The following is an 11,593-nucleotide window of genomic DNA, read 5'->3' on the forward strand; positions in this document are numbered from 1 at the left end:
TCCCTGGGGCGGCAGCGTTCTGGCATGAGCCCCAGGGAGCTGGCGATGGGCCTCCTCTGCTCTCCCTGGGACAGCAGCGCTCGGGCGCAAGCCCCAGGAAGCCGACGACGGGCCTCCTCTGCTCTCCCTGGGGCTGCAGCACTCTGGCGCAAGTTCCATGGAGCCGACAACAGGCCTCCCGTGCTCTCCCTGGGACCGCAGCGCTCCGGCGTGAGCCCCATGGACCCAGCGACGGGCCTCCTCTGCTCTCCTTGGGGTGGCAGCGCTCTGGCGCGAGCCCCATGGAGCCGGCAACGGGCCTCCTCTTGCCTCCCTGGGGCGGCAGCGCTCCGACATGGGCCCCGAGAGGCTGGCAACAGACCTCAGTGCAGAGAGCTGGGGGCGGGGCTTGCTGCCACCGCCATTTGTGCCAGCTCCTGGGCTCCCGGAGCGGTGTTCCGGCATGCTCCGGCCCCAAAAGACCCCTGGAGATATCTATATACTAATTGCCAAAGTCCAATTTGCATGCAGTGGCTCAGAGGTTAAGATGCTGAGCTGCAGACCGGAAGGTCTGTAGCTCGGCAGTTTGAGACCCTAGTGCCGCATGTTGGAGTGAGCTTCCGTCTCTGGCCCCAACTCCTGCCAACCTAGCAGTTTGAAAGCAAGAAATTGCAAGTAGATAAATAGGTACCACTTCGGTGGGAAGGTAACAGCGTTCCATGCGCCTCGCCTCGGAGGAAGTAACATGCATGGAGGAGAGATAGAGAGTAAGAAAAGGGGTGCAGAAGAGGGAAGGAGTGTGAGAGAGGTAGGAGGAGAGGGGAGGAAGGTGATAGGAGTTTCTTGCGGGTCTCTCCACTTGTGTATGTATATATTTAAAAGATTTATATCCGGCCCCTTCCAGAAATGAATTTTGTCCCCTTGCGATTGGGGCATGGGCTTGCTAGGGTTTTGATGGGCAAACCTTTAACTCCTCCTGTTACAATCCTTCACTTACATTATGCACATATAAACTCTGCTTTAAAAAAAAAAAAAAAGATAGGGTACCAGAACTCTAAGCCATAGATTCTTTAAAAAGAAAGAGAGAGACACTCCTGTGCGTGCGTGGTGAATGGCACAGTTCATTTCCAAGTCTGTTTGAGAATCACTGCCATCTCCAGACGGAAGGCACCTCGGCATATCCGGACCTTAATTATACAGCCAGCCAGCCCACATAAAAGGCAAAAAGGGGCTTTACCTCCCCCCCCTTTCCTTCTGACGGAAGGAAAGAGGAAAGGAAGGGGGGCTCGTTCAAGCTTCCTCTGCTCAGAAGTGCATTCATGCAGAATAGAAAGAAGTTTCTTGGACAGGGTGTGCGTGGAGGGAGGATAAGCGTGGTGAGCTCTCGGATGCCAGCTCTCATTAGCTGTGCAAGGTCTGGAGTAGCAGGTTAAGAGGTGCCTCTCCAGGGGTCGCATTCAGCTCTTTGGAGCAGAGGCAGGGGCTTCCGAATCGCCCTTGCGGGACCATGCAGATGGGGACTGGAGTGGGTGGGCCAAGGATGACAGAATTCGTGGGAACGAAATCCAAACTCCCTGTTGTCATCATTCAGTCAAGGAAGCAACTCAGGATGTTAGTCACTGTACCTCTCGGGGGGGTTGAATAGTGAAGCCAGTGGGGACCAAGGAATACAATGCTGTCAAAAAGAGTGGGCATGCAGATCAAGAATGAAGAGGCAATTAAGGCTGGGAAACAGGGGAGAGAAGGGTGAGCTAGCCAGAATTTCTGCCTCTTGGATTTAAAAAAAAAATTTTGCTTTATTTTCTTGCAATGGTAACAGCAGCATTGCCTATTTGTTTTTGCGTTCTCCTCTCTGTTCATCTTCCTCAGGGAAGGGGAAGATTCTGGTCAGGGAGACTGCAGTAGTTCTGCCATTCAAATTCAACCTCAAAAGAAGAGCTGGATTCTGACTGAGGGAGCTCTGACTCTCAAAAGCTTATATCCAACAAATCTCTAAGGTGCTACTGGACTCATACACAGCTGTTCTACTGCAGCTACCCTTTGAAACAAACCTCAAAAGAAAATAGCAAAAAGCCCAGTCGCACCTTTAAGACTAACAAACTTTATTGTAGCACAAGCCTTCGAGAGACACAGCTCTCTTCGTCAGATGCATCTGACGAAGAGAGCTGTGTCTCTCGAAGGCTTGTGCTACAATAAAGTTTGTTAGTCTTAAAGGTGCTACTGGGCTTTCTACTATTTTTCAGCAACAGACTAACACGGCTAACTTCTCTGGATCTCAAAAGAAAATGGGGTTGTGCAAAAAAAACCACAACACTTTAATTTTTCAAGGCTGTCCTACCTTTTCTAAAGCAAGTGGACTGTATACTGCTCCTCCACCCGGGTTAAGTGTGAAGCCTTCTCCTGCAGCAGGGCTCACCAGCCTTGCTGCTCCTCTGCAGACTTTGGGAATTGTCAGAAAGGATACTGGACAACGACACAAAATGGCTGCCACAGGCCGAGCACAAATCGGCTGTTGCATGGGCTATGCCGGTCTCAAGATGTTGTGGGGCTACAAGGAGAAGCTTCCAAGCCCATAGATACGAAAATCCAGGGCTTTTTTGTAGAAAAAGCCCAGCAGGAACTCATTAGCATAATAGGCCACACCCAACAGCAGAACCCTATTAGCATATTAGGCCACAACTCTGACAGCACAGCTCATTAGCATATTAGGCCACACCCCACATGTTATCAGAAGTGTGGTCATTCAACCACACCCACCTTTTGCTTCTTATTCTGTTTACTTTGTTGTCAAAACCCAGGGCCTTTTTTTGTAGCAGGAACTCCTTTGCATGTTAGGCCACACACCCCTAATGGGACTCTTGGATAATAAAAAATGGGATTGTCAAGAACATTCTTATGGGATCGTTGGGTGACAGTGAGACTTCCCTATTTGAAAATTGCCAGACAGCACAAGAAATGTTTAGAAGAGTCTGTTGGGTTTACTAGTACTAAATCACAAGGAATATGGATAAGAAAACTTTGCAAAACAGGGTTACATAACAGAGAACATTTTGAAAAAAATATATAAAGCAGGTGTTTGAAAATCTAGTCATCTGTGGCTTTAATCTAACTGATGAACCAAAGGCAAACTTTATACTTGTGACTTTGGGGAAAGATCTTTCTGTGTTTGTGAGTGTGCAGAGTCAAAGCCAAAAGAAAGGCACAGACAACAGAATTTAGTCTGCAAACTGCAGAAGAGACTGTATGGACTAAAACAGGCAACGTGCCTGGAATGAAAAATTACACACAGTGCTCATAGTGCAAGGCTTCAAGCCAGGAGAAGTCGATTCATGTCCGTACACCAAACACAAAGATGGATATTGTACTTTTATTCTGGCATGCGTTGATGACTTGATTCTGGGTTATGACAGACAACTAGACTATAACAGTGGGGTAGAGTACCTAAACAGAGAAAAAGAAATTAAGGAGCTAGATGTTTCTTACTCCTTGGGCATACAAATTGTAAGGGAGGAAGATGGTTCATTTCTCTAAACCAGAGACAGAAAAAGTGCTACGGACACTAGGTCTAGAAAATGCCAACACAGTGGTAACATCTATGGAAACTGACTTTCTTAAAAACACCAAAAATAAATGAGCCGTTTCCTAAAGACAACCAGTACAGAACCATCATAGGAAAACTTTTATACCTAAGCACCACTAGCAGACCCAATATTGCAACCAGCGTTGGGATCCTTAATAGAAAGACAAGTATACCTAGCAAGAAAGAGTGGGCTGCAGTAAAAAGAGTTAGATAGGTATCTAGAAGAAATGTCATATTGAAACTAATATTGCCATCTGCCAATAATCCAAAATTAGTTGGTTACATGGATGTAGATTGGTCAGGAGACAGCTTAGACTATAAATCCACAATTTGGTACTTGTTCCTGTATGGAGGTAAACCAGTCTCCTGGGACTCCTTGAAGCAAAAGGAGCTACTGGAATCATAGAGGAAGAAAAACCAACAGAGAAAGACAAGGAATTAGACTCTTGGATAAAAACACCAAAATAAATGAGCCTTTACCGAAAGGCAACCAGTACAGAACCATCATAGGAAAACTTTTATACATAAGCACCACTAGCAGACCCAATATTGCAACCAGCATTGGGATCCTTAATAGAAAGACAAGTATACCTAGCAAGAAAGAGTGGGCTGCAGTAAAAAGAGTTAGCTAGGTATCTAAAAGAAATTTCATATTGAAACTAATATTGCCATCTGCCAATAATCCAAAATTAGTTGGTTACATGGATGTAGATTGGGCAGGAGACAGCTTAGACTATAAATCCACAATTTGGTACTTGTTCCTGTATGGAGGTAAACCAGTCTCCTGGGCTAGTAGAAAGCAAACTACATTTAAGTTTGTATTCCACAGAGTCTGAGTAGATTGCATCTGCTGAAGCCTGCAGAGAACCGTTACGGCTAGACCAGTTACTAAAAGACATTGGAGTTTATGAGCAAAAGCCAAATCGATTTAAAGACGACAACTAGAACGGCACTGAGATCTCTCAGTCAGGAAAAATCACTGCACGCACTGAGAACATTGGTGTGAAGTTTCACTTAATGTGTGATCTAACCGAGAAGGGCATAATAGAGATTGAGTCCTGTTCAACAGAAGAGATGGTGGCCGACATCCTGACCAATCTATCAAGAGACAGCTTTTTTGAAAAACTAAGAGATAAGCTGAAAATTGAGAACTCTTGCATGCAACATTAAGGAGTGCCAGGTATTGTAACTCTGCATGCAAGAGGATCTGGGAGAGAAAGGCTTAAGAGAATTCTCTCACTTGGGTACACCTGGCAGTCGGCCCCACCCTCTCCTCGGTTAGATGTTGAGCCTCTTTGGCCTGTGCCTGCCTTCTGTTTTCATCCTATATAGGACCTTCTCTCTCTTACCTGGGCTTGGAGCTGAAGCAAGTTAACATTTTTGAAGTTAATCTGTTCACAATGTGTTAAATGTACCTACATGAGTAGGTCATGCAAGACATGCTTCTGTTTTTGTAAGTAAAATTTCTTTCTCTAATTACCATTGGAATCAGGTCATCTTTGTAATTTGTTTGAACAGCATTTTCGCCTTAACTGGGAAACACAGAGGATTGGCGAAACCGCATAAAGCTTCTGTGCTTCCAATTCAAATGATTTTTCTTTACATTTAACCCAACAAAGAGGGTGTTTCTGATATCTGGCCCTTTATTCCTGCAGGAAACCTGAATTATCCAGCCCAGCTGACATGAATTCACACAAGGTATGCAAAAAAAAATGTATTCCCTTGTGCGTAATTCCCAGCTAATATCAAAAAAAATTTGTAGAGACGCCCTATATGGAAAAGGGGGGTAGGAGTCCTTTAGTTCCCTCTAAGCTGCACTAGGGGGCACTGGCACACAACATTTTAGCTGGCAGCGCAGGGAACTTAGACTTAGCTGGCAGCCCAGCCTACAAGTGAACTGACATAGGCATTTTCCCTTCCATTGGAAACGATGGAGGATGGGGGCACCTCCTTCTGGGGCCCACAGAATTGGACCCCCTGGTGGAAATGGGAATGGGTGAAGTTTGACTTGATTCTGTGTTCTCTTATAATGTTTAAATTATTCTTAACATATAGTTTAAATATAATTTAAAATAATTTATTTCCATTTCACTGTATCTGAGGAAGTGTGCTTGCACACGAAAGCTTATACCTTGAATAAAACTTTGTTGATCTTAAAGGTGTCACCGGACTCAAACTGTTCTTCTATTTACACAGTTCACATAACTTTAGAGTAGAAGCAAATATCTACCTAAATTCAGTATTTAATAAATTTCCCCAATTTAGAGTTTTAAAAATCTCACCATTTCAGTTTTTGACACAGAGAGTATTCTATCTTTCTGTGTTATACCTCTGAGGATGCCAGTCACAGGTGCTGGTGAAACGTCAGGTACTACAATGCCAAGACCATGGCCATACAGCCCGGAAAATCTACAACTAATGAACTCCAGCCGTGAAAGCCTTGACAACATATCAGTTTTTGTTATCTGATAAAACTCAGCGTTTGAACCTGTTAGTCAGACTGCTGATCCAGTTCACTTAACACTCTTTATTAGTGGTGGTGCCAAGATCTCAGGCAGAGAAAGTACCCCACCCAAAGTCCCCCACCCACACCACCAGTTTGAGATTGTAGGAACTGAACCCAACACCCTTTCATATAGAAAGCATGCACTCTACCACTGAACTCAAGTGCTATTTTGAGCTCCCATTTTTAAGCATGCCATCTTGGGTTATAAATTGTAATCAAGCCAACTTCATGTCTTCTAACAACACACAAAGCCTCTAATTAAGACAAAGACGGTCCTTCCTGTCAGACCGGATGTCTAAATGAAACCGCCCCCTCCCTTTAGAGAACGGACCCAACCTACAGTAGAACACTCTTGCCAATTAAATTCCATTGGATAGCAACAGACACATGTCAGTGGGTTCTGCTCAGTTACTTACCGCTGCTGTAGACAGTGCCTTTCCCGGGACATCACACCCCCTCCGCAGGTGCGGGAGCATGTGGACCAAGAGCTCCATTCCCCCCACCACTTGGTCACCTCTTCATTCCAGGTTCCACCTCCATCCACCGCCTCACTACTGTCCTGACAAAAACAGGGAATGGTTAGCTTAAGAACTCCCAGCTCGCTTCTGTTACCTTGCTTCCTCTTTACTATGCACCCCTTACAGCCTTTGAATTAAAAAAAACCCCTAAATTCTGCAAAACACATTTTTAATCTGGTCCAAACTAAAATGTGCAACTTGACCACGCCTACTCAAACAAAGCAGGTTTAGCTAAATACTGGCCCCGGTCACATGGAGAATTTGCCGCGTGAAAGGCACGAATCCTGGGTGGATTTTCGGGGCATGATCACACCGCAACATCTGGGAAGCGTAGCGCACTCATGGCCAACCCGTGACGTGCCGCCGAAGATGCGCAGTTAAAAAGTACCTGCAAAGATCTACTAGCAAATGGTTTGCCATGGGCTGCAGATGGACTCGTTTGGTGTGATTGCGCCGGTGCGCACCTATTCCCTCTGGCCGTCCTCTTTGCAGCGTGCGCCGAAGGACGAAACCCTGGTGCGCCACCGTTGCGTCTGATCGCAAAATGGCGGATCAGAATGCGATGGCGCAAATAGCCACGCCTCTCCCCCCCGCGCGTTTTCCGGCATGTGTGTCCAGGGCCACTGTAATATATTTTGTATGCAAGGACCTGTGTGAGAGAGCTGGTGTAGAGCAGGGGCTGGAGTGCTGAACTAGGCGCTGGGAGACTCTGGTTCAAATCCGCCTTGTCATTCACGGGATGACTTCGGCCTGTTCACTCTCTCTCAGCCTAACCTTCCTTGCAGGGTGGTTGTGAGGGGAAAAATGCAGGAAGGGGAGAAATGGAGGAGATGAACCTATCCTGAGTACAAATAGTTATGGCCACATCCCCATGGAAATTTGCACCAGATGGTGATCAAAACACTGTAAATCCTTTTTTCAGACACAAGCATGCCTTCAGGTTTTGTGTGTTGTTGTTTTTTTGCGGGGGGGGGGATGTCTCAGGTTTGGGAAATGAAACAGAGCGGTCTGTCCTGGCTTTGTTTGGAAAGGCACAGTCCTCTATCTGAAGGGCGGAATGCTCCCCCCCCCCGGGGGTGAGGAAGTGGCAGAGAGTTTCTTCATAAGCTTCTGAGAAACAGGAACACAATGGGTTTGGTGACCCATAAAATCTGGGAGCCCGTGGGGGAGGGGGTGGATTGAAGTGAACTCCCCCCCCCTACTTCCGCCATTTATAATGACAGAGGTGGTGCTTGTCTCTGAATGGGTGTTCTGTCATAATGAGAAGGGCTTGATGGGGAGGGGGAGTGTTACAGCTGCAGGGAGACAAGTGTTATTAAAGAGCACAGAGCTCTAATTAGAGCTTCTCTGTCAGGTCAGAAGGTGGTTCTCGGCCTCCCCCAGCAAATGCCACATGAATGCCCCCCCCCCCACATGCCCACCTATGCTTGAGGGTAAAATCGGAGAAGCAAGGATGGAGCAGGCTAGGTAGGGCTGCCAACTCCGGGTTGGGAGATTCCTGGAAATTTGGGGGTAGAGCCTGCGGAGGGACATCAGTAGGGTATTGCAACACAGACGCCACCCTCCAAAGCAGCCATTTTCTCCAGGGGAACTGATCTCTGTAGCCTGGAGATTAGCTGAAATTTCGGGAGAACTCCAGGCTCCACCTGGAGTTTGGCAACCTCAGGCCAGGAGTTTCTTCTGTTTACGAATAGAAAAGAGGGGGGGTATTTTTTTTAAAGAACTTATCATGCCTCTGGCAAGAGGAAAATGAATATCTGTAACATTAGACTCATCCCAGCCAAACACGGCTGATGCATGTGAATTAGGATGCCCTGGCATTTGGATTGTTTAGTGGGCACAGGGCCGGCTCACCCACTAGGCGAACTAGGCATTCGCCTAGAGCGTCGGGCCCTGGATGGGGTGCCAAGCTGTGCCTCCCCCCCCCTCCCCCCCGGCAGTGGCGGCAGCAGCAAAAGGGTGGCTGGCTCCAGAGGTCTCCAGGTCTCCAGGCCCCACCGGGAGGTTGGCATCTGCGCCATAAGGCAGCCTCGCCTAGGGCACAGAAACACCTCGAGCCGGTCCTGAGTAGGCAAGGTTGGGGGGAGGAGAGGAAACAGAAAAGGCAGCCATTTTGGCTTGAGTGCCCAAAAAAACACAGCACCTGTGAAGATGCTGGGGTGCCATCAACAAAGGGGAGGAGAAAATAAGGGATGTATTTGACCAGCAGCTCAGAGCCCTGCTTTGCCTCCCTAGCTACAAAGAGGCCGTAAAAGACATTGTCTTTTCCTGCATTGCTGGCCTCCCTCCCTCCACATCCCTGCCGGCAACACCTCAGGGGCTTGGCCTATTGATTTGGGCTGAGAACCCGCCCCATGCGCTGAGCAAAACTGTTGGGTATGCCCTCATTTGGCATGCGGGTTGCGGGCTGCCTACCCTTGGTCTGGTGCTCCAAAGGTCATGTGGCAGTGAGGAAACTTCACATCAGCTAATAGATCCTGTATGTGAATTCCCCTTACATCCATATAATGTTGCTGTACCACTCCCACCCAAGCCAGAATCTCTTGTGGGGATTCAGAGGATGATGGGGAACATCCAGTGGCCCCAGCATCTTTGGCAACGTTGTAAAAGATCCTACAGGGCACACCTCTCATGCTGTGGTGGCAGCCCTGTATGTGAACAATGTCCACACGGTGCCCTAGTATACTCACAAAGGGATTATGAACAGTCCATTCTATTTATTTACTTCATTTATACCGCACTATTCTCCGTAACGTGACCCAGAATGGCTTACATTGTTCCCTCACAACAGCCCTGTGAGGTAGATCATGCTGAGAGAGAGTGACAGGGCCAATCTTGCCCAGCAAGCTTCCATGGCGGAGTGGGAATGTGAACCTGGGTCTTCCAGATCCCGCTGGGACTTCAGTATACCACACTGGCTATAATGCCTTAGGCCACTGCTTTATGCATATTATCCTTACTTATATTTAGGATCTAGATCATTAGACTTCACTTCTCAAACAGTATCCTTTCAAAATCTCACCAAGGGAGAGCTTTCAGACAAACTGGATTTTGCTCTTCCTAAACCGTAAATTCAAATTTGCTTTCAAGCTGCATGTTAGCTTTTTTATTCAGCATTGGTCGTCTTAAGATGTCCTGGTATTAACAGTATTTGTACATGTGACCCGCGAGTCCAAGAAGTTGGACTAGCGTTTTTAATGCCCTTTGCCACATGGTAAGGTAAACGAGCACTGAATGGGGTTATCATCAGCAAGGGGACAGAGAAGAGAGAAATGCTTGAGAGGAAGGCAGTTTCCTTTTCTGATCTCCTCCTTTGGGGAAATTAAATAGTGGAGGGGGTGGGCTGGCCATCTTCAGCAGTTCACCCACTCCATTCTTAGTTAACCGGTGGGATGGGGGAGAAGAGTACTATCAAACCAGACGGTGCGCTGGGAGACCCATGTCTTCAGCTCCCCGCGATATTTAATCTGAATTTCCCCCCCTTTAATCGCTGGGAGCTCCAGACACGGATCTTCCAATGCACGTCTGGTTTTGATACATCCCCTCTCTTTCCAGGGGACGCAGCACCAAAGCGCCTGCCTGGACTCGTATTCTCTCCCCGCAGAGGCAAGAAGCTTCGGTGGCTGCCTCCGGATGCGTCGCTCCTTGCAAAGCTAACTGGGGAGCCAGGCTTTTTTGAAGGCGCCTTTCCGAGGGAAGCAACAGCCCACCCCGGCCTGCGCCTTCCTCCCCACCCCACTGCCTGCCTCCTTACCTTAGCGCGCAGGGCACAGGCCAGCAGCAGGAGCAGCGCCGGCGGGGCGAGGCGCCGGCGGCCGGAGAAGGCGGGAGGCGCGGCCATGGTGCGCTCTAGTGCTCCATGGGCAGGAGCAGCGAGGAGGCGACGGCGACGGCGAGAGAGGTAAAGCCCCGGCGGCGGCACCAGCAGCCGCCTGAGCGCAAACCTGCATGGCCGAGTAAGTAATTAATGACTTTCCAACCTGTTGGGTGGCGGCGAGAGCGCGGCGCGACCCTGCGGCTCCCGGGCGGGCTGTGATTGACAAGGCGACCTGAGAGCCACCCAAACACGCGGCCGGGGGGGGGGGGGGGGGCGCGTCCGCCCGGAACGACGTGCCGGCCTCCCTCTTCAAAGGAGACAAAAGGAGCCGGCCTTCGCAGGATCCTTCCCACAGCACAAGCTGCCTGCCCCTCCGGAGGGAGGGGAGGGGAGGGGAAGGGGGGGGAGAGACATCCGTTGCGGCTTGGCCCTGCGGGATCGGCCGCTTGGCCGTGGAGCCTCTGAACGAGAGCTTCCAGAAGGAGACTGAAAAGTGAAGTCTGTTTGCAGAGGCAAAAGCGGGCAACCTTTCCGAGTTAAGCAGAGCTTCCCGTCAGCAGTCTCTCTTTCCTTGCACGCTGAAGTCTAGGGGGTATACTTGTCCCAACATAGGACTGAGTTCGGACCTGAGGGAAAATGTATATGACGCAGGTGATATGACAGGGAGGGGGAGCAGTGTGGTGGTGGAGGCCTGATCAAGACGAAATAGTAGGGTATCGATTAAGAGGGGGCATAACACAGGCTTTTTGAAAGTGTATATGTTTCGTGCCTGAATAATATACAGTCGGTTGTGCAGAAAACGCACCAGCAGTAAAAAAAAGTGGACTGTGTCGCATTAAATTTTACACCTCTGTCTTTCTGTCCCGTCCTTACCTAAGCAGAGTTTTCCATTCTTCTGGTCTGCTGATACTTCTAGGGAAGCAGTGTGGGCTCAACACATGAATACACAATGCTAGATTTCAGAAGCACTAATAAAAAGTCTTGTGGCACATATAAGGCTAACAGATTTTTGAAGCATAAGCTGTCATGGGCCGTAGCCCCGTTCTTCAGATGCATGAAGTGAAAACCTCAGTCACCAGAATATATATACAGCAGAAGGAAAGGGGAAAAAAACATAAAAGTGAATGTAGGATATACCACCAGCATCCCTGCTCCTTCCTTCCTTCCTTTCATGGAGTGCCCACAATACAAGA

The 11,593-nt window shown here is 48.5% G+C and overlaps 1 protein-coding gene across 1 annotated transcript in view; it reads right to left on the reverse strand.

Annotated features, from left to right (window-relative positions):
* Window positions 1–10,424, reverse strand: part of LOC107125696 (ADAMTS-like protein 2) — a 39,008-nt gene extending 28,584 nt beyond the window's left edge. Inside the window, exons 1-2 of the mRNA XM_015429148.1 lie at window positions 10,338–10,424; window positions 6,482–6,624 (exon numbers count right to left, since the gene is read on the reverse strand). Of these exons, the coding sequence (XP_015284634.1) occupies window positions 6,482–6,624; window positions 10,338–10,424 (230 nt within the window). The remainder of the gene's footprint in view (window positions 1–6,481; window positions 6,625–10,337) is intronic.
* Between the last annotated feature and the right edge of the window lie 1,169 nt (window positions 10,425–11,593).

This window comes from Gekko japonicus, unplaced genomic scaffold (assembly GCF_001447785.1).
Source record: "Gekko japonicus isolate JY-2015 unplaced genomic scaffold, Gekko_japonicus_V1.1 scaffold2450, whole genome shotgun sequence".
Classification (NCBI taxonomy): domain Eukaryota; kingdom Metazoa; phylum Chordata; class Lepidosauria; order Squamata; family Gekkonidae; genus Gekko; species Gekko japonicus.